The 24,395-nt window shown below is 47.5% G+C and overlaps 3 protein-coding genes across 7 annotated transcripts in view; 1 reads left to right on the plus strand and 2 right to left on the minus strand.

Annotated features, from left to right (window-relative positions):
* Nucleotides 1–1,235: 1,235 nt before the first annotated feature.
* Nucleotides 1,236–4,989, minus strand: YIPF3 (Yip1 domain family member 3). Of its 2 annotated transcripts, XM_006190688.3 has the most exons (9): nucleotides 4,749–4,989; nucleotides 3,943–4,140; nucleotides 3,677–3,783; nucleotides 2,950–2,995; nucleotides 2,723–2,815; nucleotides 2,435–2,566; nucleotides 2,128–2,241; nucleotides 1,805–1,928; nucleotides 1,255–1,711 (listed from the first exon to the last, which is right to left on the minus strand). In XM_006190688.3, exons 1-9 carry the CDS (start codon nucleotides 4,827–4,829, stop codon nucleotides 1,563–1,565), a joined length of 1,044 nt encoding a protein of 347 aa, XP_006190750.1. In that variant the 5' UTR covers nucleotides 4,830–4,989; the 3' UTR covers nucleotides 1,255–1,562. The 2 variants fall into 2 exon arrangements, with proteins under 2 accessions (XP_014419772.1, XP_006190750.1); XM_014564286.2 differs by lacking the exon at nucleotides 2,435–2,566 and having other exon boundaries at nucleotides 1,236–1,711; nucleotides 4,749–4,976.
* Nucleotides 4,990–5,019: 30 nt separating this feature from the next.
* Nucleotides 5,020–9,547, plus strand: POLR1C (RNA polymerase I and III subunit C). Of its 2 annotated transcripts, XM_032463158.1 has the most exons (10): nucleotides 5,161–5,210; nucleotides 5,331–5,402; nucleotides 6,806–6,893; nucleotides 7,459–7,566; nucleotides 7,797–7,929; nucleotides 8,192–8,311; nucleotides 8,403–8,555; nucleotides 8,685–8,834; nucleotides 8,948–9,064; nucleotides 9,201–9,547. In XM_032463158.1, exons 4-10 carry the CDS (start codon nucleotides 7,483–7,485, stop codon nucleotides 9,317–9,319), a joined length of 876 nt encoding a protein of 291 aa, XP_032319049.1. In that variant the 5' UTR covers nucleotides 5,161–5,210; nucleotides 5,331–5,402; nucleotides 6,806–6,893; nucleotides 7,459–7,482; the 3' UTR covers nucleotides 9,320–9,547. The 2 variants fall into 2 exon arrangements, with proteins under 2 accessions (XP_006190752.1, XP_032319049.1); XM_006190690.3 differs by lacking the exon at nucleotides 6,806–6,893 and having other exon boundaries at nucleotides 5,020–5,210; nucleotides 9,201–9,534.
* A 500-nt stretch (nucleotides 9,548–10,047) lies between these two features.
* Nucleotides 10,048–24,395, minus strand: part of XPO5 (exportin 5) — a 40,050-nt gene continuing 25,702 nt past the window's right edge. For 2 of the 3 annotated variants that reach the window (XM_032463139.1, XM_032463140.1), the window contains 12 exons: nucleotides 18,889–18,989; nucleotides 17,194–17,290; nucleotides 16,282–16,418; nucleotides 15,648–15,745; nucleotides 15,052–15,098; nucleotides 14,538–14,635; nucleotides 13,865–13,927; nucleotides 13,007–13,089; nucleotides 12,526–12,633; nucleotides 12,252–12,389; nucleotides 11,912–12,076; nucleotides 11,613–11,750 (listed from right to left, as the gene is read on the minus strand). In XM_032463139.1, the coding sequence (XP_032319030.1) occupies nucleotides 11,613–11,750; nucleotides 11,912–12,076; nucleotides 12,252–12,389; nucleotides 12,526–12,633; nucleotides 13,007–13,089; nucleotides 13,865–13,927; nucleotides 14,538–14,635; nucleotides 15,052–15,098; nucleotides 15,648–15,745; nucleotides 16,282–16,418; nucleotides 17,194–17,290; nucleotides 18,889–18,989 (1,273 nt within the window). Of the gene's footprint in view, nucleotides 11,751–11,911; nucleotides 12,077–12,251; nucleotides 12,390–12,525; nucleotides 12,634–13,006; nucleotides 13,090–13,864; nucleotides 13,928–14,537; nucleotides 14,636–15,051; nucleotides 15,099–15,647; nucleotides 15,746–16,281; nucleotides 16,419–17,193; nucleotides 17,291–18,888; nucleotides 18,990–24,395 lie in introns of all 3 variants that reach the window. The other variant, XM_032463138.1, reaches the window with a different exon arrangement.

Here is a 24,395-nt window from a genome sequence, read left to right on the forward strand (position 1 = left end):
CGTTCCTAAGGGCCAGCGCCTCGGTCCCTTCTCCCGTATCCCAGGCACGTCCCCCTCGCGTCCGGTTTGTAGGTTCCTAGGGCCCTTTAACCGGCGCCCCGCCCCCGCCTTCCCACCCCAGCGACGAGAGGCGCTGCGTGCACCGGGATTCCAGCCGCGAGGACTTCCCCGCGTGCCCCTCGCCAAGATGGCGGCCTCGCAGCTGCTGCCGAGGGCCCATGGCCCGGTGGAGGCGGCCGGAGCTGCCAGGCTCAGCGGAACCCTAAAGGGTCCTTGGGGCAGGTGAGCCGGTAGTAGATGAAAGGTGCTGGCGCCTTTCCTTTTCCAGGCGCTTAGGGCACTGCTGATGCTCTGATGTTCTCAGCACCATTGAGACTGGGGTAGTCAAAATAAAGCGGGTGCCAGGATGAGCGACCTGGAGTGGTTGTGGGGCCGTGGAAAGTGGGCTGGAGCTTTCAGCTAGGGCAGACTGGACAATGCAAGCAGTGCCCTTAAAACTGTCCACTGGCAATAGCATAGGGGCCTCACATCACAAAGGGTCACATAGGACAAAGGGCACGTCTGTCTTAGTCCCTTTATTAGAAGGGCAAGATGCTGACCTAGATTTACTAGGATAAATGAATGTAGGGAAAATGAATAATGTAAATGGAGAGATGGGAGGTTAGTTTCTTTTCCCTGTATTAACCACCTGAATTAACAAGTGGAATAGATTAAATGGGTAGTGGGTGTGGATGGTGCTGTTTGGGGTGGTTATTGATTTTAAGAGTAAACAGCACTCTTAAAGAGGGAGAACTGAGGAAACCAAAGAAAGCTTTGTTCCTCTGGCCCCAGTATAACCAGGGCAAATGTGAGTTCCCACACCAAAGTTATCCCTACACGTTGGCCCAGGTACGTAAGGGCCTTGTAATGACATGATATGTCTGGAAGTTTTTGACCGATTCTCATTGCTTCACTGGCATCCCGAGTGAGGCTGAGCCCAGACTTAACTTTTGAGTGCACTGTTCCATCACTTATGGTTCTTGTGTTTGAGGCCTCCCTGCTGCTGTATGGTCTGGTGTCCCCTGTCCCCTGGGCAGGTTCCATATTCAGTCTGCTTTCAATGTAGTCTGTCCCACTTTAATTCTGCTTGGATAGGGGTATAATGGAGGGAGCATGTGACATAACCACCACTGACAGGACAGGAAAATGTATAGGAAGTAGGGTGGCAGGGAGGACCATTGGAACGGTGGCTGCAGTTCCAGACGTCAATCAATATTTTAATTACCAAGTCTATATTTAGCAAGACAATGTGGGAGAGATAAAGAGGAATGAAGGGGTAGGTGGTGAGAGAGCCTCAGAGGAGCTGACCCACTTTATTCACTGGCTGCAGAGCCCTGCAGTCCTGGTCAGGAGTTTCTGGCCTTGTGCCCTTCAGAAGCCCAACAGGCATCAAGGCTTAAGGAGCTGCAGCTCTGGGGCAGCTGCAGACCTCATCAAAGAGACACATATAATCAGTACTGTCCTTTAATCTTCCTCCGCTTTGCAGCTGGGGGAAAAGGGTCAGCCAAGGATCTCAGGTGGGGTCAGTGTGACTGCAGGGTCACCACAACAGCCTTGGCTGTGGCATTGAGCACGATGGCAGGAAGCCTGGCAGCAGGGAGCGCAGCAGGGATGTCTCTGGGGACCCTCTGCATGGGCGGGATGTTGGGGCCCTCCAGAGTGTCCAGGATCCCTGAAAGAAGGAGGACGGAAGGTGAGCAAAGGTTGGAGGGGTCCTGCTCTAGGCAGCTGTCCTCCCCCTCCCCCAGGCCCTCCTGTCACTTACCTTCTACTACCTTGTGGTAGGCAAAATGCAGATAGAGCAGGAAGAGCATGTGCAGGGTAGCCAGGGTGCCACAGAGGAGCAACCGCTGTGTGGGGCCCACAGTCCGTGACACCAACACTGCCACCTAGGGCCACAGGACTACAACTCAGAGGGCCTAGCTCCCAGTGAGTGGTGTGGAGAAGCCACTCTCACCCAGAGCACAACCATCTTTGGGCTCTTCTCTCCCACTCAAAGCCCTTTGTGGGGTTGGGCCCAAGCTGTGGGATGTTTTCCCACCCCCCTGGGAGGACAGCCCATCCCTGGAAACCTCCTGGCCAGCTTACCATGCGCAGGGTGGACAACCCACCCACCAGTAGCCAGAAGAGGTAGAAGAGAGCATGGAGGTGGATGTTATAGGTGATGAACAGGACAATGCAGTGTCCAAAGAGGCCATAGCCCTAGGAAGGAGGACGGTGGAGAGAAAAACCACTCAGGCTGAGCTGGCCGCTGGACCCTCATGGGGACCTGAAGAGACAAATGGTCCACAGGCCAGCTCACCCCAATTCTAGGCCCTGGGGCCCTAGGGGAGATACAAACCAAAGTGATCCTTACTCTTTTAGGATCACTGTCGCCCACCACCGTGCTCCTTACCAGCAGTGCCAGCATCTGGAGCATGGTGATCTGGGCGTTGCACAGGTAGGCAAGGAAGTAAATGAAGGACGAGACACCCAGCCAGTAGCCGAAGCAGGTGCCAATGGCTGTGCCCATCAGGGTGCCCTCCCGCTGTGGGGTGAAGGCTCTAATTAGTCCTAGGAGGCCTCTGGTCTCAGCCTCACCAGGGCCTTCCTCAGGGGCTGCTTCTACTTCACGCCACCATCATCTCCTTGAGCCTCTTTCAACTCATTTCAGCCTCCCCCCAAAGTCCTCTGTCCTGCTTACAATGATGGTGTCGGATGTCTTCATCCCGTGGAGAAGGATGGCCACCAGCGTGAAGACAAGCATGAGAGGTCCGTAGAGCTCACCTGCGATTTTCTGTCAATATACCAACTCATTCAGGCTGGAGGGTACATGGCTCTTCTGTGTACGCCTTCCCAGGCTTTGCCTGGCGGCCCCACCCTCTACCCTGGTGCCTCCCCTGGGTCTCCCAGACATGCTGCCCCATTCACCTGGGGGAAGTTGACCATCTTGATAGGGATCATGGACTCCAGGAGCCTGGGAGAGGAGAGATGAGAGCAGAGGCAGCACTAGACTATGAGATTCTGGAAAGCCTGAATCTTATTCTAACTGAAGCGAACATGCTGTATGGTAAAGGGAGAAAAGGGTAGTAAAGACAGACTAAGGAAAGAGGAAATCACTTTCTTGCTCTGAAAATGCTTCCACAACATTTTCCAAAGCACAACCCTCTGATGCTGTGCTGACTGATGCAGCAACAACATGGAGAATCCAGAAAGCCCCGCTGGGCCCTGGGAGAGGGCCTGGCCACTTACCTACATGACCTGTTCTAGTGCTGGGAATAAAAAGATAAAACAGCATGCTTTTGAGGAACCAGGAATAAGAGAGCACAGCACTGCCGAGGTGTTACCTGTCAGAGGAAAGTGTAGAGCCCTAGCAGAGCACTAGGAAAGGACAAACCGGGAGTGGGGAGCAAAGGAAGTGACGCTTGAGCTAGGCTTTGAGGGACAGTAAGAAGTTTGCCAGACGGAGAAGAGGAGGGAGGCAATGCGTTATTGCCATGTCCTGTTCCATGACAGGGGTGCAGCGTGGCTGGTACAGGTGCACTGAGGAGGGCTGCTGGGGTCGTGAAGAGGGGAGTCTAAGGGCTTGGTGTTCGGCTAGTTTGGGTGAAGGGGTGGGTGTTAGGAGGGCAGCTTCTGTCAGGAGGCGGGTCCTCACCTGCTTCGCACTTGGGCAGGCTCCACATCAAAGTAAGGTCTCAGGATGTCGATGTTGGCGTACAAGCTGAAAGCTCTGGAGGCTTGTCTCTTCCCTGCCTGCCACATCTACAGCAAGGAAGGTGGGGTGGGGTGGGATTGTTTTGTGAGACTCTTGGCTCTCGGCCCTGTTGCTTATTTTTTTTGTTGGATTTCTACACGGTTCTAACTGGACAACCTAGGATGAACTACACCAATTCCAGAACCAGGGGAGCTACTCTTGCTTACCTGGTCAGCCACTTGCCGGCTCAGCTGTCCCTTAAAGCCCTTCATGCCCAGGAACTCCCCATCCTCTTCTTCAGCAGCAGCTGCATCAACATCTACTTCTTCCTCGCGCAGGCGCTGATGCAGCTCGCCCATATCCTCGAAGCTGGAGCCTGAGGTATCGTCCATGTTCTCCATGTCAATCACAGCTGAGCCCCCACCCTGTGAAGACAATGGCTCCAGGAGTGCGGGACCTTTTTCCTCCATCCGTTAAGGCCTTTTCTGTTCACCACAGAGTTTGGGGCTTTGTTCTTCCACTGCTGGGGATATGGCCTGGAATTATCATAAATTACACCACTCTCTTACCCTCGTTTGCTCTCAGAACCCTTGGTCGTTTGACTCTCTTTTCTAGTCAGGGAAACTTAACTCCTTGTCTGCCATACATGTCTCTACCTTCCCTATCAGAGTCCCAAAGGGCTGCGAAAGTGCCCATTTCCTTGGTGTTTTCCAACTCCAAAACAGGAGTATGCACAAACAGTATGGTTTTCGGCCAGTAAACCCCGCCCCTCCGCCAAACTGACCCCGATCGACCTTCTAACTTGTGCAGAAAGCAAGAGCAATTGGGCCCAGAGACCTGAGGTCCCCTGGAGAGTACCAGTCTGGACCTTTCAGGTCAGCACTAGTCCCACTGCCTTTTTTGTGCGCGAAGACCCAAAGGAGGGGAAAATGTTGCAAATGGAGCAGACTGCCAGGCTCCGAGGGAGCCTGGAACACTTCAGGACGGCTGCCGGCCCTGGGCCTGCTGGCAGCCGGAGCCGTGGGGCCATTACCTGGATGTTTTCTTCGAACCCTCCCCACTCCGAGCCAGCCCCGTTTCGGGCGCCGCCGGCTGGCGCCGCCGGAGTTGCCATGTTCCTCGAGGGCTACCGTCGCTGAAGCCCGAGCCAGTCTCCGCACGCGGAGGAGGAGTGGGAGAGACGTGGCCCTGAGGGAAGGACAGGGGTAGGGGCAAGAAAGAAAGGTGGGATCAGCCGGAATGCAAAAAGGAGAAACCCGGATGTTTGGCCAAAACTGACTTCCGGAAGCTGGGGACGTGGACAGAAGCGGGGCAGAGTCTCGCGATATTTAAGATTCCAGTGGGTGGTACGTTCCCACGGAGACGGAGAAGAGCGACTAGAACGCACGCGCCGGTTTGATACCCTGGTCGCGTGGAAGAGTTGAAGATGGCGGCGGCTCAGGCTGTGGAGGAAATGCGGAGCCGCGTGGTTCTAGGGGAGTTCGGGGTTCGCAATGTAAGCCGTATGGCCTTGAGCTCGGGAGGACAAATGAGAGCGGAACAAGGATGAGTTGGGGCTGGAGTGGGGACGGGCTTGGCCTCGCTGCCTCTTCGCAGACTCGTCTCTCTGCTCTAGGTTCATACCACCGACTTTCCTGGTAACTATTCGGGCTACGATGATGCCTGGGACCAGGACCGCTTCGAGAAGGTAGGTGAAGGTGGAGGTGTCCGGAGAGGATATGAGGATTGGACCTTGTGATCTCAGCAGTCCTCATAAGCTGTTCCTGGGGTTCGCTTGGTATATTGAGCAATTTTCTAGGCGTTTGCTGTGTTACCGAAATGCAGACCCGGCTGCTCGTCGCTCAAAAGCCCGTAGAAGCAAGTGTTGGTGGAAAGGATGGTTTGCTTTATTCCGGAGGCGGGCAAGGGGATGGGGGCGGACTCCTGTCCGAAGGGCTCCCCCGACCCCGTCCATCAGTGGGCAAGAGCTTTTAAAGGGGAGTCATAGTGTACAGGCCGAGGGAGGGGACAACATGCAGAACAGCACAGTCAACTCTGACAGTCATCCTTAAGTTAGTCATGCGGTGGTCTGATCTGCATCATCTTTTTTTCAGAACAGTTAATCTTCAGTTCCAGCGTTGGTTTGTTCCCATTTCTTTGAGGCCCATTCTTGGAATTGTGGCAGCTTATTTCATGGCTACAGTCTGGTCGTTATGTAGTTCACTTCTTTCACGTGCTGGGGGTTTCCGTATTTACAAATCAGCTTAAATGATATGGCTCAGAATATTATCTATAGCCCTTGAGGAGGAACTACAGGTCCTTGACTTCGTTTAATAACTTAACTATTATTAGTTTTGTTTGACTATTTCCCTTTGTTTATTTTATTTCTTTGATTAAACTTATTCTTTGAAGTTTTTCTACAGACCAGGGGCAGACAGAAGACATTGGGTTGGGTGGGGAGGGGAGGGATCTGTCCTGGGAAGGCCCCATAGAGTCCTGCTCCGTTTCAGGTGTAACAGTTTATGCCCTGTTCTGCGAACAAGACGCTCAGTCTTGTTGAAGAGTGCGTGTAAACAAATGATTCCAGTTAACGTGGTAAAGGTGGTTGATAGCAGTACGGATGACTGGGGTGGGGTGGGGTGGGGTATCCTGCACAGGCACTTAATCCAGAATGAGGAGGGAGCGCAGGTATGGAAGCGTTCCTGAAGGAGATGAAAACAAAATTTAGCAGCAGCTGAGAACGGTGGAAGCTGGAGTGTCTGAGCAGTTCCTTGTTGCTAGAATATAAAATGGGTCAGCACGAGTGGGAGGCAAGATTAAAGTGTATTTTAGTACTGTAGTATGTGATAGGGAGCTTCTGAAGGGTTCTTAAGCAAATGTGATCAGATCTGCAAGCTTAACAGTTGGGAGAGAATGAATTTGAGGACCATCATATGGGGCACAGAGTTTTGTGACAGAACTGCATAGGGGAGTGAAGCTGAAGGCAGAAACTAAGATTATGATCACAGGAATAGAGCACAGGGGAGATAGAAGGTAAGTTTGGTGGTTGCTTGGACGTGGGCTGTGAGAGGGGAGTATAAAATTACCTAGCTTGTGGAAGTGTTTTGACAGATGGTGGTGTCGTTTACTGATGAGAAATGGATTTGGGGAAGGTGAATGGTGATGCCTTCAGTTTCCTGTCAGTGGAGAAGTCCAGCAGGCGAGTAGAATATATGTTTGAGTTGAGATCAAAAGTGAGATATAGTTTTGGGAGTTGTCAGTACAGTTGCTAAAACCATGAATGGGGTTGAGGTTGCCCTGAAGCGAGACAAAAACTTAGGAAATAGTAACATTTGTACAGTAGGTGGAAGATAGTGAATTTAGGTTTCATCAGACCAGAAGGAAGAGAACCAAAGGACTGGTGCTCAGAAATCAAGGCAGTAGATTTTGAAAATGGGATTCTCTCAACGCCAGATGCGAGAGAGGTGTCTAGTAAGGTAAGGACTGAGTAGTGAGTGTCATCTGGACTTGACAATATGTAAGCCTGTTCTTTAGTAGAATAGCCTCTGTGGATGGTCTGGCTGGAAGCCATATTGAAGAGGGTTTTAAATGAGTGGAAAATAAAAACAGGGAGACTTTCCCAGAAGCTAATAAAAGATTAGGGGAGAAAGGAATATCTAACGAGAGACATACGGGGAAAGGGAGGTTCTTGAGGGGAATGTCTGGGGGGAGTTACTGACTATACAGAGAACAGGCTTCATTTAGTGTTTTTCCTGTCCCTTTAGAATTTCCGCGTGGATGTGGTACACATGGATGAAAACTCACTGGAGTTTGACATGGTGGGAATTGACGCAGCCATTGCCAATGCTTTCCGACGCATTCTGTTAGCTGAGGTATTGGTGGGCATTGGTGGGTGTTGTGTGGGGAAACCATGCGAGCACCTCACTGGTAGAATTGTAGAATTTTTCCTGTAGTTTTGCTGAGCATTCCTCCTGCTCATTCTTTGTAAACTTTTCATTAAGTGTTCTTTTAGGAAGAGGTCTCTATCTCCCTAGCCTGGAGGCTGGGGAGAAGATGGGGCTTCTATAGGGTTTTGTAGGTGAGTCATTGTTTTCTCGGGCAGGTGCCCACCATGGCTGTGGAGAAGGTCCTGGTGTACAACAACACATCCCTTGTCCAGGACGAGATCCTCGCTCACCGCTTGGGGCTCATCCCCATCCATGCTGACCCCCGCCTTTTTGAATATCGGAACCAAGGTGAGGGTTTGAGAAAATGAGATTTGGGGGAGAGCAGCTCTCTTCTCTTCTGGATTCAGGCTGCTAGTGTTGGAATCCTTGACTGACTGCTTTATGACTGTGGGCAGTCTTTTGGTTTATCAGTGCCATTATCTGTGAGAATATGTACCTTCCTCTTACCAGGTTTTCAAGAGAATTAGAGAAATGTAAGGTACTTAGCACAGTACCTGGCACTCAGATGCCCCCTAGCTCTTTAACAGCCCCACCTCCCCTTTTCGTGCAGGAGATGAAGAAGGCACAGAGATAGATACTCTGCAGTTTCGACTGCAAGTGAGGTGCACTTGGAACCCCCATGCAGCTAAAGATTCCTCTGACCCCAATGAGCTCTACGTCAACCACAAAGGTGAGTGAGTAGTGGTTGGGTGAGGAAGAGGGCCACCCTGTTTGTAGGGGCTAGTTTTAGGGACTCAGGCCTGATGTGCTTCTCCCTGCAGTGTACACCAGGCACATGGCATGGGTACCCTTGGGGAACCAGGCTGACGTCTTCCCAGAGGGCGCCATCCGACCTGTGCATGATGACATCCTCATTGCTCAGCTGCGGCCTGGCCAGGAGATTGACCTGCTCATGCACTGTGTCAAGGGCATTGGTGAGAACCTTTGAGTACACTGGGCTGGGATGTCCCTGACAGACAAAAAGCCAGTGGGCCTTTGTTGTCACTGGCTTCAGGAATGTGAAGAAGGGTGTCCCTATGGGCTCTGATTTCTCTTCCCTCCAGGCAAAGATCATGCCAAGTTTTCACCTGTGGCAACAGCCAGTTACAGGCTCCTGCCAGACATCACCCTGCTTGAGCCCGTGGAAGGGGATGCAGCTGATGAGCTGAGCAGGTGCTTCTCACCTGGTGTTATTGAGGTGCAAGAAATCCAAGGTATGGGATTTGGGATGCCATTTAGAGCAGGACCTAAACAGGTATGTGTCTTTCAAAGGTAGCAGAGAAAGCTCTAGGTTCATGTATTTATAACGTAAGATTGCTTCCATTAGGTAAAAAGGTGGCCAGAGTCGCCAACCCCCGACTAGACACCTTCAGCAGGGAAGTCTTCCGCAATGAGAAGCTGAAGAAGGTTGTACGGCTTGCTCGTGTTCGGAACCATTATATCTGTGAGTTTCAAGTTGGGGGTAAGGGGGCTGGTGTCCTTTGGTGCTGCAGCTTCCTTGCAGAGTTCACACATGGAATCTAACTTATCAGGGGCTTTGCTAGGCCCTGCCTGGGCTAATGTGTCTCTTTGGTCCCCAGTCTCTGTTGAGTCTACAGGGGTGTTGCCACCAGACGTGCTGGTGAGTGAAGCCATCAAAGTACTGATGGGGAAGTGCCGGCGGTTCTTGGATGAACTGGATGCAGTTCAGATGGATTGAGGCTTGCACTGGGATTGGATGTTCCTGAGGCGAGCTAAAGATTTTGGGTTCTGCGTTGCCCCTGTAGAGAGCCCAGTGAGACTATGGGTCCTGAGTTTTCTGCGGACAATTCCAGCTTTATTTTCAGTCAATACATTTTGTTAAATGTGCCACAAAATGTGACTTTTATGCCTTTGTAAGGCCTTAATGTAAATAAATGCACGTCCAAATAAAAATCTTTTCGTTGGAGACCACTTCTTCAGTTTGTCCAAAAATATGGGGCCTCACCTCAGAACAGATCTAGCATTATTTAGCAGTTAGGAACACTGGGCTCAGATGTCACTGCAACTCAGAGTCAAGTCCCTTGGAAGCCCCATGAGAAATGCCAAACGGAGGTGGTTTCTGGGGGTACAGCCAGCCTGTGTGCTGCTTAACCTATTTCCTGGGTACCAGAGGAAGTTCCTGATAGAAAAAGGGTGGTCCATGGCAGTCAAGTCACACTGCTGTCAAGAGCCACACAAGGAAGAACAGCAGTCCCTCTGGGTCAGGTCCAGTGGCCACCAACGATGACCCGAGAGTGTGGGGCTGCCTGATCTATGTGTCAGCAGTAGACATCTTTTGTAGCTGGCATGCTTTTTCAGAGGGCTTGACAGAGCTGGTCCATCAGTCAGTTTCTCCTGTCCAGTCCCTGGAGTATGTCACTGGCTTGAAAAAGGCAGATGGGACCCTTTCTGTTACGAAATTGAGACTTTTGTTTTTTTTTTACTGACATGCAGATGTGCTTTAGAGTTAACATTTCTACAAAAAAGTTTCTATAAACAATAGAAAACTTCTAGCATGAAGTCACAGAATGTTAAAAATATTACAACACAATAAATACAACTATACCCTCCACAGCCCCACCGCAGAGAAGAGTAGACAGCTAACCAGTTTGGAGGGAAACATGCTGAGATGGCCTTCACAGTTGACAAGAAACCCAGAGCACCACCCAGGAGGAGGGCCTGGAACAAGGCTGTGCAGTAGAAAGAGCTACTCGGGACTCCAGGTTGTTTCCCCAGCTTCGCCTCTTCTACCTTCCCTGCATGGGCCACACCAGCTGAGAGCTGTAGCTTCAGTCCAGACTGCTCCGTCAGTCCTCACTGACACCCTGGTCAGTGGACTGGAGTGATGCCAGGCCTCTATGCAGGGCACATGGATGGACACAGTGTGGTTTCTGTGTAGATGCAGTCTGTACATGGCCGGCAATGACCTCAAGGCCAGGGTCCCATGACCACGTCCCCTCTGCTTTCAAGGCCATCCGGTGATGTCTAGAACAGGCTGGAGACTCACAATACAGGTTGTGATGGGAAGGCATGTTTTTTCTTTTGGAAATGGCCTAGGAAGGAAGTGACCAGGGACCTAAAAGACTGAGATTTTTCAAGGCACCTGGACTCAGCTAGTCCTAGGGGAGACCAGTGGCTTTGCTAGCTGCTTGTCACAGATGTAGCCTAGCTGGTCTGGATTACCCTTAGATGCCAGTGGCATCAGGTGACATGAGATAGGGTACTGTGGCTCTCATGCCTGAGTGGACCCGGAGGCTGGAGAAACCACACTGAGGGGTCGTTTATGGCAAGAAAATGTGTGAGCTCTAGGGGCTGTTAGAGCGCACTATAGGCCCTGGCTATAGGCCTATAGTACCTGGTTCCCGAAGGTACTAACACTTGATAACTGTGCCCAGAGCTTAGCAGTAGCCTGTACCATCAAGTGACCAGATTCTTGCTCAGAACAAAGTGGGAACTGGCCAAATTCAGTTCAGCACTCAGCACCTGACCCAGACATGCCCCTTGGGGATGGGGAAGGTTCCCTGCCAGCCCAGGAGCAGCGCGGCTCAGTGGGACTGTCAGTGGTCCAGAAGCCCTGGTGCACGTAATTCGGGGCTGAGCCCTCACTCCAAGCCCGGCCGGTCACAGCACTGGACATAGCACCCCTAGTTACCTCTGCACAGGTGTCTGGCTACCTGGGGGCAGGAGGGCATGGGGAGCAGGGCTGCTCTGCTCTAGCTTTTCTCTCTTGGAAAAGCCAAAACTCCAGGTAGAATGGGAGATACCTGGAAAATTTGGACAGAATGGTATAAGCCCTAACTCCCTTCCATGATACTTTAGTATGATGACTTCTAGCCTGGTACAGGGCCCACTCTCTCCAGCTCCAGACCTGGATCTCTCTCCAGGCTGACGATGGTGGAAAGCAAGGTGGCAGTGGAGAGAGGCCTAGAGATTAGCTACAAAGGGGAAGAAGAGATGACAGTAGGTCGAGGAAGGATGCCCAAAAACTTGGTTCAGGGTTCAAAGATGGTGGCCAGGCCGCCCTCCTCATTGTCCAGCACCTCCGTCTCCAGCATTGGCTTTGTTTTTTTGAAAAGTGAGGGAAGATTCTTAATGTGAACTTCTTTTCGGAACTGCTCACCCAGGGGTTTCTGTGGAAAACAAATGAGAAAGAACTAATGCTGGGTCCTGAGTAGTGGGGTGGTTCTCACTGTAATGGTAATGACCACAGCTGGTTCCTGGTTTGCCTGTACACGTGGTCTAAAAAGACTGTAGAGGCGGATGGGAGCACTAAGGAAGGTGTGTGACCTACCCCAATGCAACCAGCAATGAGGCGTTTGAATTGGTCCTTCCGGCGCTTGTCCGCCACTTTCTGCAGAGAAGGGTTCAAAAGCTTGCAGTCAAACTGGTCCAGGGAGTCCTTCTGAATTTCAGGGATCTGCTCCATCACAGCTCTTATCTCCAGGTACCTGGGACGCTGAGAAGTAGGGATAAACCCGCTCAGTCGTATAGGTTTGGGCCCTGCCACTTTCCCCATTCTCTGCCACACCCATTTCTCAGAGGCAGCGCCTTAGTATAAGGCCCGAGTGACTGGGAGCAGGCAGTGAGGGGTGCAGCCACAGCCGTCCTGCCCCCACGCCTCCCCCACTCACCAGCGCCTCGTAGATCTGGAAGGCCAGGTGGACCAGGGAGGCCATGCAGCCGTCGTGCTGCCCGTGCGTCTGTAAGCCCTTCAGCACGCTGGTGAAAAGCCACGTGACAGCATCTGCGAGCAGCGTCCCTGACAGCACCTGGGGAGACAGCTGTGCTCAGGGCCAAAGTGGGGCTCTCAAGGCCCCAGCACCCTAATCCTTCCAACTGATTCGCTCAGTCCTCCTGACCCAAACGTTTCATAAGGGGCAAGGAGAAAGGGTGAGTAAACCGTACTTGTTTGAGGAGAGGCCAGCAGAGCTGTGTGGTCGTCCTCTGGCAGGACAGAGTATCCTTCCAGGCCAGGGAATTGAAGGCTGTAATTAATAGCGCTGTACATACATCCTAACAGAAAAGGGTGAAGGATTACAATGGGAAAAGCAGCATAACAGGCTCTGTATTTTATGCACCAGGAGCTAGAGTTTTAATAGGTAAACAGGAAAGCTAACCAATGTAGAAGAGAAAACCTACGTGCCGGGAGGAGACAGAGCTCAGCCTGGGGGAGGCTGAGCACCAGGGATCGGCATGGGTGAGCCTGGGTGTTTTTCTGAGAGGTTCTGCCTTGGCCTTGAGCCTTTCCTACTGTTTTCTGGGGGATTTAGGTACCAGGAACTTTAACTTATATAAGGACTATTACCAAAAAACAAAGCCTCCTGGTGGCACCAGAAAGTAAGAAAGTGGAAACGGGCTCCCCAGCTGGGCAGGGAGAAAATCTCACCTCATGCTTCATCAGGCATTTCCCCAGGTCTGTGAGCTCTGCCATGGCTGAGGGGGTGACCTCTGTGGCCATCATCTCTTCATCTGTAAGCAAAGAGCAGAACGTTAAGCTCCATCCTTTCAGAACAGACTGTCCTGTCCTGACAGAAGGCCGCAGAGTAAAGGAATGGTGAGTGTCCTGGGCTGACTGGAGGTAGAGGTGGTACCTCATGAGATGGTGGAGAAGCCACGGCAGGGCTAGAGAGACATCTAGCTGTACATTTGCAAAACAGAGGACTTTCTGGATAGTTACTTTAAAAGCTGCAGCAAATGCTGAGGATCTTTTGTTGTTGAATAAATATTTAAGCACACACTGCAGCGGTGCTGATTTAGTTACTGGGGATGTAACAGGAAAAAGACAAAGTCCCTTTTCCCTGTTGGGAGTTAAATTCTAGTGAGGGTGACAAGTAATAAATGAATATATAAATAAAACAATGTCAGGTAGCACTCAGGCTGTGAAGAATGAATGCACAAGAAGAATCTAGAGTGGCCTGCGCTGCTACTTTTGATAAGCTGTTCATGGATGGCCTCTCAGAGGTGACCTCTGAGCAGAGACCTGAATAAAAATCAAGGAGCAGGCCACGTATGCAGTTGGGAAAACGTCGTCCAGACAGAGGAAACACCCTATGCAGATGCTCTGAGGTGGGGCTGGGCTGGAGGAACAGAGCAGGGGAGCCAGCACAGATGAAAGCCATGTAGACATCTCCACGCCTTAGCCAGACTGCTAGAAACAGTTTCTGTAGGAGCTGACCTGGTTACAGAAGTAACAATTTTGGGAGTTTAACGGCCCAGTTCTAAGAGGTGCAGCAGGCTCACTCACCATCTCCATCTGCAGCAGGGGCAGCACCGTGGTCAGCACTTTTCTTTGAAACACAGCACACAGCTGAAGCGAGAAAGCACGGTTACTGGGCTAATTAGCACTAGAGCTCAGGCCAGTGGATCCCAAACTGTCTCGGGGCAGGTGGGGAGCGGGGAGGGTAGGATACTTTCCAGGCACAAAATCAGCTTCACCAATAGAAACAGAGGCATTTGACCAGACTCTGTTCTGGTCCCTCTTCAAGTTCAATTAATTGGAGGGAAATTACAGAATTATCTGAGAGTAAATGACCAGCAGAGGATGCTTGATATGTAATTTTCTACTTTGGATCTCAAGTGAACCAACCAAAGCATAAAGAAATATAACCACCTTCATGTCTAAGAATTAACTTTCCCTATTTTGACAAAGCTAGGAAGTTATTCCTACTATTAATCCAAATTCCTCCTGCTCTTTTAGGCGATTTCTTCATATTCCGGCCTTAGTCTGTACAGCTGTAACTCAGTTCACAATTCATAAAATGTTCTCAGGCTGACTTAAGGACTACCTAGTTTCCGTCTGTTAACTGTTTCTTATCAATCTGTCAGTGTTACTGCAAACATGTTGGGTGAGTGACCACTTTTTTTTCCCTCAGAAAAAGGCTTCTCTTCTACCCCTGGTTCTCCCACATGCCACTTACTGATTAGGTCCATGACTTCTCGGGTTAACATCCTCACCAGTTGTTCTTCCAGCATCTCTTGAGACTCTGGGTTTTCTTCTGTTGTCTCATCTTCTCCACTGCAGAACACCAGGGGCCAAGTTGCATGAGCGTGCAAAAGCAGCAGTGACCCTCACCAGACCCGTGGTGCCCACCGCCTTCTGGTCTACATTCCACTCAAAGTCAGAAATGGGCAGCAATGATCCACTGAGAAGCATTATTACTTGTAACTGTATTTAGTTGGCTTGAGGTACTGGATCACAATCCAAAGTAGGTGAGAATGTTTCAGCATTCTCCTAAGGAGCCGCAGGTGCCTTCTGAAGGCTTGAGTTGAGTCTGCCTAATGGTCACAGACAAGCCATCTTCCACCTGAGCACGACTGTAACCCACTGCTGTTCCAGCTTGGGATGGCAGAACCCTCCTCTGCCCTGTCCACCATCTCCCACCCAGACCTGGCTGCTGGCTCATCCACCCAGGAGGGGAGAGACTCCCTTACCATAGCAGGCTCCTCTGGTTGATGACTTGCCATTTTTGGGAAAGCCTCTGGGAAAACAAAGAGGAATTAAGTGCTACAACTAGGGAGAGGGTTGGAACAAATATCTAAGGGCCACTTCATGATTAGAATTAGCCAAGGATGAGTCCAGGAAACCATGACAGAGCCTTGGGAGACACCATAAGGTTAAAAAACCAGATACAGTTTCTGTAGCCTCTCCCACACCCACGATGAGGGCAGCATGTCCAACACTTCTTTGCTTGGAAAGGATCAGTAACACTTTAGAATTCCTGGGTTTCTCCACCCAGGAGAACATCTGTTCTCCACCCGGCTGGTCCCCCTGCTTAATTCCAGAGTCAGGGAAACAGACCCAGGAAAGGCGCTCCCCTGGTCACCTCCTCAGTTAACAGCAGGTTAAGAGCAGAATCTGAGTCTGCAGGTGCTCTGTAGGCAGCTGAACCGGTTTGGTTCTCAGGAAGCCATGCAGCCAGCCCGGCAGGGAGGAGACAACACTTCAGGAGCCCTTGACTTGTGAGACTCAAGAGGGGCCACCCACTCTAAAAGTCCTCTTTGCTACCCTCTCCTGACGGCTCTCTTACCATGTGGAGGTAGGTGAAAAGAGGTCCAAGGATGGGAGACACCAGGGCTTCATAGTGCTCCGGGGGGCAGAAGAGCACCAGAGGCTTCACAAAGACCCATGCCGCAGCACGTTAAGAAGCTGTAGCACACGAGCACCCCACCCCCCGGCTGGGCCCCTGGGCAGTCAGCCACCAGACAGGCCAGCAACACCCTGTGTCGACAGGCAAAAATCCAGCTTTTCCCAAAAATCCTAAGCTGTATGGGTACTCAGTCACTTGTAGTTTTAGTTTAACTGTCCTTTCTGCCAGCTACAAATTATGGGCACTGGGTTGCCTCAAAGTAAGAGGGAAAAAGTAGGAGACACCCTTGTCGTAAACCCTCCTCCAAGCTTCTCCTTAGAGTGTAACTTCAGGGAAGAAGGATACTCCCCAAACAAAAGTCTGAGAATGCGGTATGAGAGCGTCTGACAAAGCGCAGGAAAGGGATAAAAGCTTCATCTTTCATCCTGCCAAGAAACGGGATGGTAAAGATTTACCCCTAAGGAGAAAGAGCTCGCAAGCCCCCGGGGCTGCTCTCATGCTTCTGCTATTTATGTCAATCTTCTTGTCCTGTGAGTGTGGTTACTCCACACCGAGAGGACTTTGGAAAGGATATGAAGCATGGGTCTGAGCCGGTAGTCAGGAATGTTGTTCAGGTTGACGAAGGCAGAGCTGAGGAGCTGCGTGGCCAGGTGCTCCACGGTGTAGAAGTCCTGCTGCATGGAAGGGCCTGCCTTCCCCAGGATATGGAAACTGGAAGGGAAAAATCACACGCAGTGACAAATCCATTATCTCTTATCACCAGCCTTGACTGCCCCAGGAATTTCTGGTCTATAAGAAGACTTCTCCGCCTGAAGAGCAACTCTGTTTACTCAAGCTTAATCCGTATGCTTCAAAGATAATTAGTCTATGAAGAGTGAAAATAGCCCCCCTACACACACACACACTTTTAAGGAAACTTGATAGCAAATTCAACATCTTTTAAAAGACAAGCTGGTACCAAAGATCAATAGTAGCCTTTCACTGCTTCATAACTAACACGGATTTACAATGGAGAATCTTTTGTTAGGTGGCTGATTAGAGCACTGAGTTAGTGAGGCCAATGCCCTGGGGCTGTCTGTGTACAGAAGGGCTGGTTACCTCCCCATCCCACATCCAGAAGACAAAATCTGGCTGGCCACCAACCAGTGTCCCATGAAAACTAGGCTATGAGTAGTGAGGGGTCTGAGAAAATGCACCTCCATCACTATCTTCTACTTTGGTCTCATTTTATGCACTGGAAACAGGCTGAGGGTTGAAGTATCAAGTCATGGCCAGGACTGAGTCAAGTGGGACAATTATAACAAAGCAAATGTAGGAAAGCAGCCTGTTCATTTTGATTTGACTAATTAGAATCATTAGTTCCTGTCAAATTCTTTCTTCTTATCACCTGTACACTAGAATTCTAGATCAGAAGTCCACCCTATGGCCATCCCTATACAGTGCATGTCTAGAAGGAGAATACGGAGCGGGAGCACTGAATCCTTACCAGTTTTCATAGAGGGTGCAGAAGAAACGCTGCATTCTTTCCAAGACCGTTTTGTAGACAGGAGAGTCATTCAGTTCCAAGAGAGGTTGAGGTAATCCTACAAAGACAGGTCAGGAACCTGCTGCCAAGGGTCTCAAACTGCCAACACCCACCAGCAGGCAGATGTGGTTTTGGGGGCAGGGATTGGGAGGGAGGGCTATAAATGCAAAGCAGCTGACCAAGTCTTCTACCAACTGGAGGTGCTAAGAGCCTCCCTAAAGGTGATTGTTACTATGTCTTCACAGCTACTTAAGTGTCCAGGACTTCAGACTACAGCTGAGTACTCCAACTTTTGCCTGGGTTTCTCCAGATGGAACTTGAACCGAAACACACAATGACAGCCCCAAATAATCGCTCCATAACGCTCTAGGGATGCTTGCCTTCCTTTTTATGTCATAGAACGTCTTTTCCAAGCAAAATTTTATGCAAAAGCCCAAGATGTATAGCAGGTCAAAATGAAAACCACTTACCTCAGTATAACAATTGCCTTAAAAGACCTATACTTCTGGTCAGAGGCAGTTCTGCTTCAAGCTTGCTCATGGCTGAAGCTGCCAGAGGGAACTGCTTGTGCATTCTAATATGTTTTCGTTGGTCATTTTTACTAGTATCTGCAACATGGAACTTAAGTGTAGTGGTGCCAAGGAAGTGTCCCAGGAACATTTAGGCCAAGACAGACATGAGCTCTGGAAGGGCAAACTAACACCCTTCCTTTTATTAACATCATAGCTGGGGCACGCTCACTAGACTGCTTCATCGTAGTCAGGCCCAGGCGGGAGTTATAGGCGGGGTGAAGAAACCCTGTTGGTGCTGGGTAGTGAGCTGGCATGAAGTGTCAGAGACACAAGGTCAGACAACTCTGGGCGTCTCTAGCTCTAACCTCTAACCAACTGCCTTGCTGTGTGTGTTCTAGCACACAACTCACCCTCTCTGTTCCCTGGACACATCAAGCTCTTTGCTGTGTGCCCAGGGGTCCTGTACCCGCCATTCTGTCTGCTCAGCACCTCCTTTTGCCCCCAGCCTGGTGAGCCCCTGCTCATCCTCCAAGTCTCCACTGGGAGGCAATCTTCTGACTCCTCTCCAAGACTGGGTCAGGTTTCTCAATAAACACTCTCACAGTCACTTTCCTTCACAGCACATGTCAGTTATGATTGTGTAGTATTTGCTAACAGGAAAAACGAGTTAAAGCAGCAGTCTGATCAGGGTAAAAATTGGGAAACCTGGCTTAGAGACTATTCCTTTAAAAAAACATTGATAATATATATATAACATTTTACTGACTAAAGCTATTTAAGCTTAATTGTCTTAATACTTTCCTGCCCCCCTACCATATACAAAAGGCAGGAGAGTATGCTCATAACTTTTAGGTCAAAGACTTATGGTTTGTTTATAATCTAAAGGCTCTAACACACACCACCAGCTGGCAGCTAAAGTGGAGGAGGGGTTACCATGGAGGGTGGCGTGTGTGAGCTTCGGGAGACCTCTGTGGGCTAAGACGATGAAGTAAACGCACCTGTTCTTAGAGCCTGCAGGACTCCAAGTATGCATTCCTGAACAAACAGGAGTTCAAGGTAGTGCCAGGTGAAGGTGACACAAGGCATACTGAAGCTGCATTAGGGGTAAGGCGAACTTAAGGGAAAAAATGGTTACATTTCTTACCTAAAATAGCAGATTTTTCCGCTTCAAGCATATCCAGAGCCCTTGTGAAAGGTTCTGCCATTTTGGCTAGCATTTCTGGTGCATATAAAGTATTGTGAGTTCTGAAAGAAACAAGAGTGCTACGTGACCTTTTCCCAGTCTGCTGCAGAAGGAAGGAATGGGTCAGTGATACCGCACTTCCACACGGACATCTCCCTGTCAACACTATTCTTGGCAGGAGAATTTAAATGTCTCCCTGGAAAAGGGGATAGACTTGACGCTAGTAGATTTATCCCTAGCACATACAACACCTAACAGCAATCAACCACAAGGAGTGAATCCTCAGAGAGCTGGACAACATCACAGTCTAAAGCTAGAAAGCAAAATTTTTCCAAACTGGAAACAATGCCTGGGCACTCTGTTTTCTGACTGGTAGCAATAGAGGATGCAATGTCAGAGGCAGTGTGGCTTCACAGGCAGGAACACACAGCAGGCAGGAATATGCCCCCATTTTTAGGATATGAGTGTGGATGGACCCTGCAATAGCCCCTAGAGGCACATCTGCAATCCCCAATATGTGCACCTGCTCCTCACCAGAATGACTGACTGAGCATTTACTGGCTCTGTATGACTACGGACCTGATCTACCCGCCTTCCACAGGGGTCCTCCTGCCCACAGCAATGGCACCAGTGAGCAACCTATAGCCAGAGAGCGCAACTACCTATTTTTCTTTTAAAAGTTAATTGTAAGCCATTTCAAACATAGAAAATTACAGAATATAACAGACCAGCAAGGTTAAATATTTAGATGCACACTGAAGAGATCAATTTAGAACACGCTCATTAAACAAAACCCAAAAACAAAACACCTCAATAATGTTTGTTAAATGTAACCACGTACACTCGTTAATACACTAGTTTAAACTGCCTTTTTGTGACTGGCTTATTTCACTTAGCATACAGTCATGGTTCACCCACGTAGCATAATGCAGAAACTCCTTCCTTTCAATGGCCGAATGATACTCCGTTGTATAGCCCACATTTCACTTATCCATTGACAAACACTCTTGGTTGCTTCCACATTTTAGCTATTATGAATAACGCTGCTATGAACTTGGTACATAAATATCTCCTCAAGACCCACTGTCAGTTCTTTTGAGTATATACCTAGAGCTGGAATTGCTCCTTAATGTGATAATTCTATCTTTAATTTTTTGAGGAACTGCCAAACTGTTTTCCACAGTGTCTGTACCATTTTACATTCCCACCAATGGTGTACAAGAGTTCCAATTTTTCCACACCATCCTCAACACTTATTTTACGATTTTTCGATAGCTGCCATCCTAATGGGGGTGAGGTGGTTTCTTTCCTGCCGTTTTTGATTTGCATCTCCCTAATGACTCGTGATGTTCAGCATGTTTCCCTGTGCTTACTGGCCATTTGGAGAACTGTCTATTCAAGCCCTTTGCCCATTTTTGAATTGGACGTTTTTTTGTTGTTGAGTTTTGGAAGTTTCTATATATCCTGAATATTAATTCTTGTCAGATATATGATTTGCAAATATTTTCCCCATTCTGTGGGTTGCCTTTTTTACTCTATGGAGAGTACCTTTTGATGCACAAAATTTAAAAAATTTCCACAAAATTCAGTTTGCCTATTTTTTCTTTTGTTACCTATGCCTTTGGTGTCATCTAGAAATCACTGCCAAATCCAATGTTGTGAAGCTTTTGTTCTGTGATTTCTTCTAAGAGTTAATGTTTTTGGTCTTACATCGAAATCCTTGACCCATTGTGAGTTAATTTTTGTATACGATGTTAGGTAAAGGTCCATCTTCATTCTATTGCATGTGAGTATCTAGTCTTCCCATTTGTTGAAAAGACTGTCCTTTCCCCATTGAATGATCTTGGCACCCTGCTCAGAAGTCTTATGACCATATATATGAAGGTATATTTCTAGACTGTCTACTCTATTCCACTGATCTATATGCCTGTCTTTGTATCAACATCACATTGTTTTAGTTACTGTCGCTTTGCAGTAAGTTTTGAAATCAGAAAGTGGGAGTCCTCCAGTTTGTTTTTTAAAATTGTTTTGAGTATTCAGGTTCCCCTGAGATTCCACAGAATCTGCAGAACACTTTGGGTAGTAGTGACATTTTAATAATATTAAGTCTTCCAATCTGTGAATATGGGCTGTGTTCCATTTATTTAATTTGTCTTTAATTTCTTTAAGCCACGTTTTGTAGTTTTTATTGTGTAAGTCTCTCACCTCCTTGGATTACTTAATTCCTAAGCATTTAATTCTTTTTTAATGCTACTTTAAATTAAACTGTTTTTATAATTTCCTTTTCAGATTACTAATTTTTTGTGTATAGAAATGCAACTGATTTGTGTGTGTGTGATTTATATTCTGCTACTTTGCTGAATTCATGTATTAATTCTAAGAGCTTATTTGTGGAGTCTTCAGGGTTTTTCTACATATAAGATCATACCAGCTGCAAATATAATTTTACCTCCTTTCTAATTTGGATGCCTTTTATTTCTTTTTCTTCCCTAACTGCTCTGGCTAGAACTTCCAGTATTATGTTGAACATTAGTAGTGAAAGCAGGCATCCTTGCCTTGTTCCTGATCTTAGGGGAAAAACTGTCACCACTGACTATAAAGGTTTTTAGGGGTGAGGTAATTAGGTTTGCTTGTTTGTTTGTTTATTTTAATGGAGGTACTGGGGATTGAACCCAGGACCTAGTGCATGGTAAGCACACACTCTACCCTCCTCCCTTGCTGTGATTTTTAAAACACACAGCTTATATTACATTGAGGTAGTTGCCTTCTATTCCTATTTTGTTGAGTGTTTTTATCATGAAATGGTGTTGAAGTCTGTCAAATGCTGTCAGATGGTTATGTATTTTCCCCCTTCCTTTTGTTGATGTGATGTACTACAATGATCAATTTTTGTATGTTGCACCATCCTTGCATTCCAGGAATAAATCCCACTTGGTTATGGTGTATAATTCTTTTAATACATTGCTGAATTGCTAGTGTTGTTGAGGAATTTTGCATCAATGTTCAAATAGGACGTTGGTCTGTAGTTTTCTTGTAGTGTCATTGTGTGGCTTTGAATCAGGGTTACGGTGGCCTCATAGAATGAGTTAGGAAGTGTTCCCTCCCCTTCAATTTTTTGGGAAAATTTTGAGAAAGATTAGCATAAACAGGGAGGCCTACAAGCCCTAGTAATTTCCAGTTCCTGAAATATCACCTTGCAAACAAGAGCTCTGTGCTTCCACATTAAGAGGAACTAGTTATTGCTTGGCAAAGAAAAAGACAATCAGATAATAAAAGTTTTAAGTTCTGTACGATCTGTACCCATCTGAAATATTCTTAGTATCACCGACTAAGAGTGTAACTGCTATGCTAAACAAGACTTCACATGTACAGATTTCAGTACAACATACAGAAGATGTATGGAAACAGTGTAACAAATTTCAAGTGAACAGAAAAGCTATCATCACTCTACACATAATGATGACAATGAACCTTTTAGAACCAGAGAATCTGCTCCCCACATCCATCCTCCATTTAACCCATTAAGAATCCTGTCTAGTAGCAATCAAAGGAATGGCACATAAGCTACTTAAAACTTTCTAGCCAGCCAAACTTAAAAAGTGAGAAGTAAGTTAAATTAATTATATTTTATTTAACCCAATACATCAAAAAAATCATTTCAACATGTTAGCAACATAAAAACTGATGAGGTATTTTTCAATTCTTTTTTTGTATATTTTACTCTTACAGCTTCAGCTTATCTCAACTCAGACTAGCCATATTTCAAGTGCTCAATAGCAACCACATGTGGTTAGTGGCAACCATACTAGGCAGTGTAGCTTTAATACTTCCTTTGATTATCACTTTCATAAGGAGTTAAAATAGGAGTTTTATAAACACAGGAGTTGTATAGCAAGGTGTTAATACACAAACCGGTGGGAATGTAAATTAGTATACCACTTTAGAAAACTATTTGTTTCTGTCGATGAAAACTGAAAATATACACACCTTATAAACCAGAAATTCTATGCCTACATGTAGGATTCTATTCCTATCTGAGAGAAATTATGTATACACCAAAAGACATTTACAAGAATGTTAACAGCAGCACTACTTGTAATAAAAAAAAAAAAAAAAAAGTTGGAAACTACCCAAAAGTCCATCAGTGCTAAATGGATAAATGAGTTACAGCATATTCACAATGGATACCATACGAGCAATGAGAATAAACAAACTACAACTACATGCAATACCATGGATGATCTCACAAATATAATACTGAGCAAGAGAAGCCAAGACACAAAAGAATACATGCTTCTAATGACATTTATTAAAGCTCAAAAAACCAGGCAAAATGTTAAAAGTCAGAAGCGTGGTTGCCCTGGAGGGGCAGGTAATGACTGGGAAGAGGTGCTGGGTGATGCTGATTACATGGAGCTGTACACTTCGTCAAAATTCATCTACCCGCACTCAGAATTTGTGTCCTTTTCTTGTGTATATTTGTGCCCTTACATTATATTTAAAGATAAAATCTACTACAAAAACAAGGCAAAACTCTAGCAGCTCCAGCTGCACACTACTCAAGGACTCTAACTGCTCCCTGAGCACAGTCAACATTTTTCAAAATACCTTTTGATTGATTTTGGGATTTTCCAAAAGCAATGAACTCAGAAAAATATCAAGATGACAACCATCCTGTCTCCTTGCCCAAGGATGAACCCTGCTTCCAGGTCTAGGTTCTCACCACATATAAAGTCTATGAGTCTGTTGCCATCTGACTTCATTGCTTTCATATTTCTCTAAGCTACACGAGAACCTTTTGCTTTTAAAAACATCAATATGGAAACAAACCTTTCCTTGACTAAATATTTTACTACCCTCTCAACATGCAAGCCATATTTCTTTATTCTTTCCTCCTTTTGAAATCAGAACAAAATATTGTCTATTTCTACAAACACATCCACAGTGACAACTCTTTCAGACACTCCAGTCCTCGAATTTGGTCAACATTAACTTAAAACCTTTGATTCTCAAGCTCATGGTCCAGGGTGTCTATTGCCAGCAGAGCATCTGAGACATGAGTGATTTGATTTGCCCAGTTGAGACTCTGTTCTTACACCCTGGGCAAGAGGCCAAAAGGCAGCAGAACAGGGCTCTAACCTGGTCAGAAACACAGATGTGAAAAGCAATCAAATTTTGCTTTAGCCAGTAAAAACTGATTCTGTCCAAGGCCTCTCTTTTACCGTATAGAACACCCATTCCTGAATCATCAGACAAATATTAAATAATCAACAAGCCTAGACTTGGCCTACTTCTACCACTTGAATATGTTAGCTCACGATTTTGAACAGTGATTCTGAATCTTTAATGTACACACAAACAACCTAGGGATCTTGTTAAAATGCAGATTCTGATTTAGTATGTCTGGGGTGGAACTCTAACTCTGCATTTGAAACAAGCTCTCAGGTGATTACTGCCGGTCTGAGAAG

This window comes from Camelus ferus, chromosome 20, assembly GCF_009834535.1.
Source record: "Camelus ferus isolate YT-003-E chromosome 20, BCGSAC_Cfer_1.0, whole genome shotgun sequence".
NCBI classification, from domain to species: domain Eukaryota; kingdom Metazoa; phylum Chordata; class Mammalia; order Artiodactyla; family Camelidae; genus Camelus; species Camelus ferus.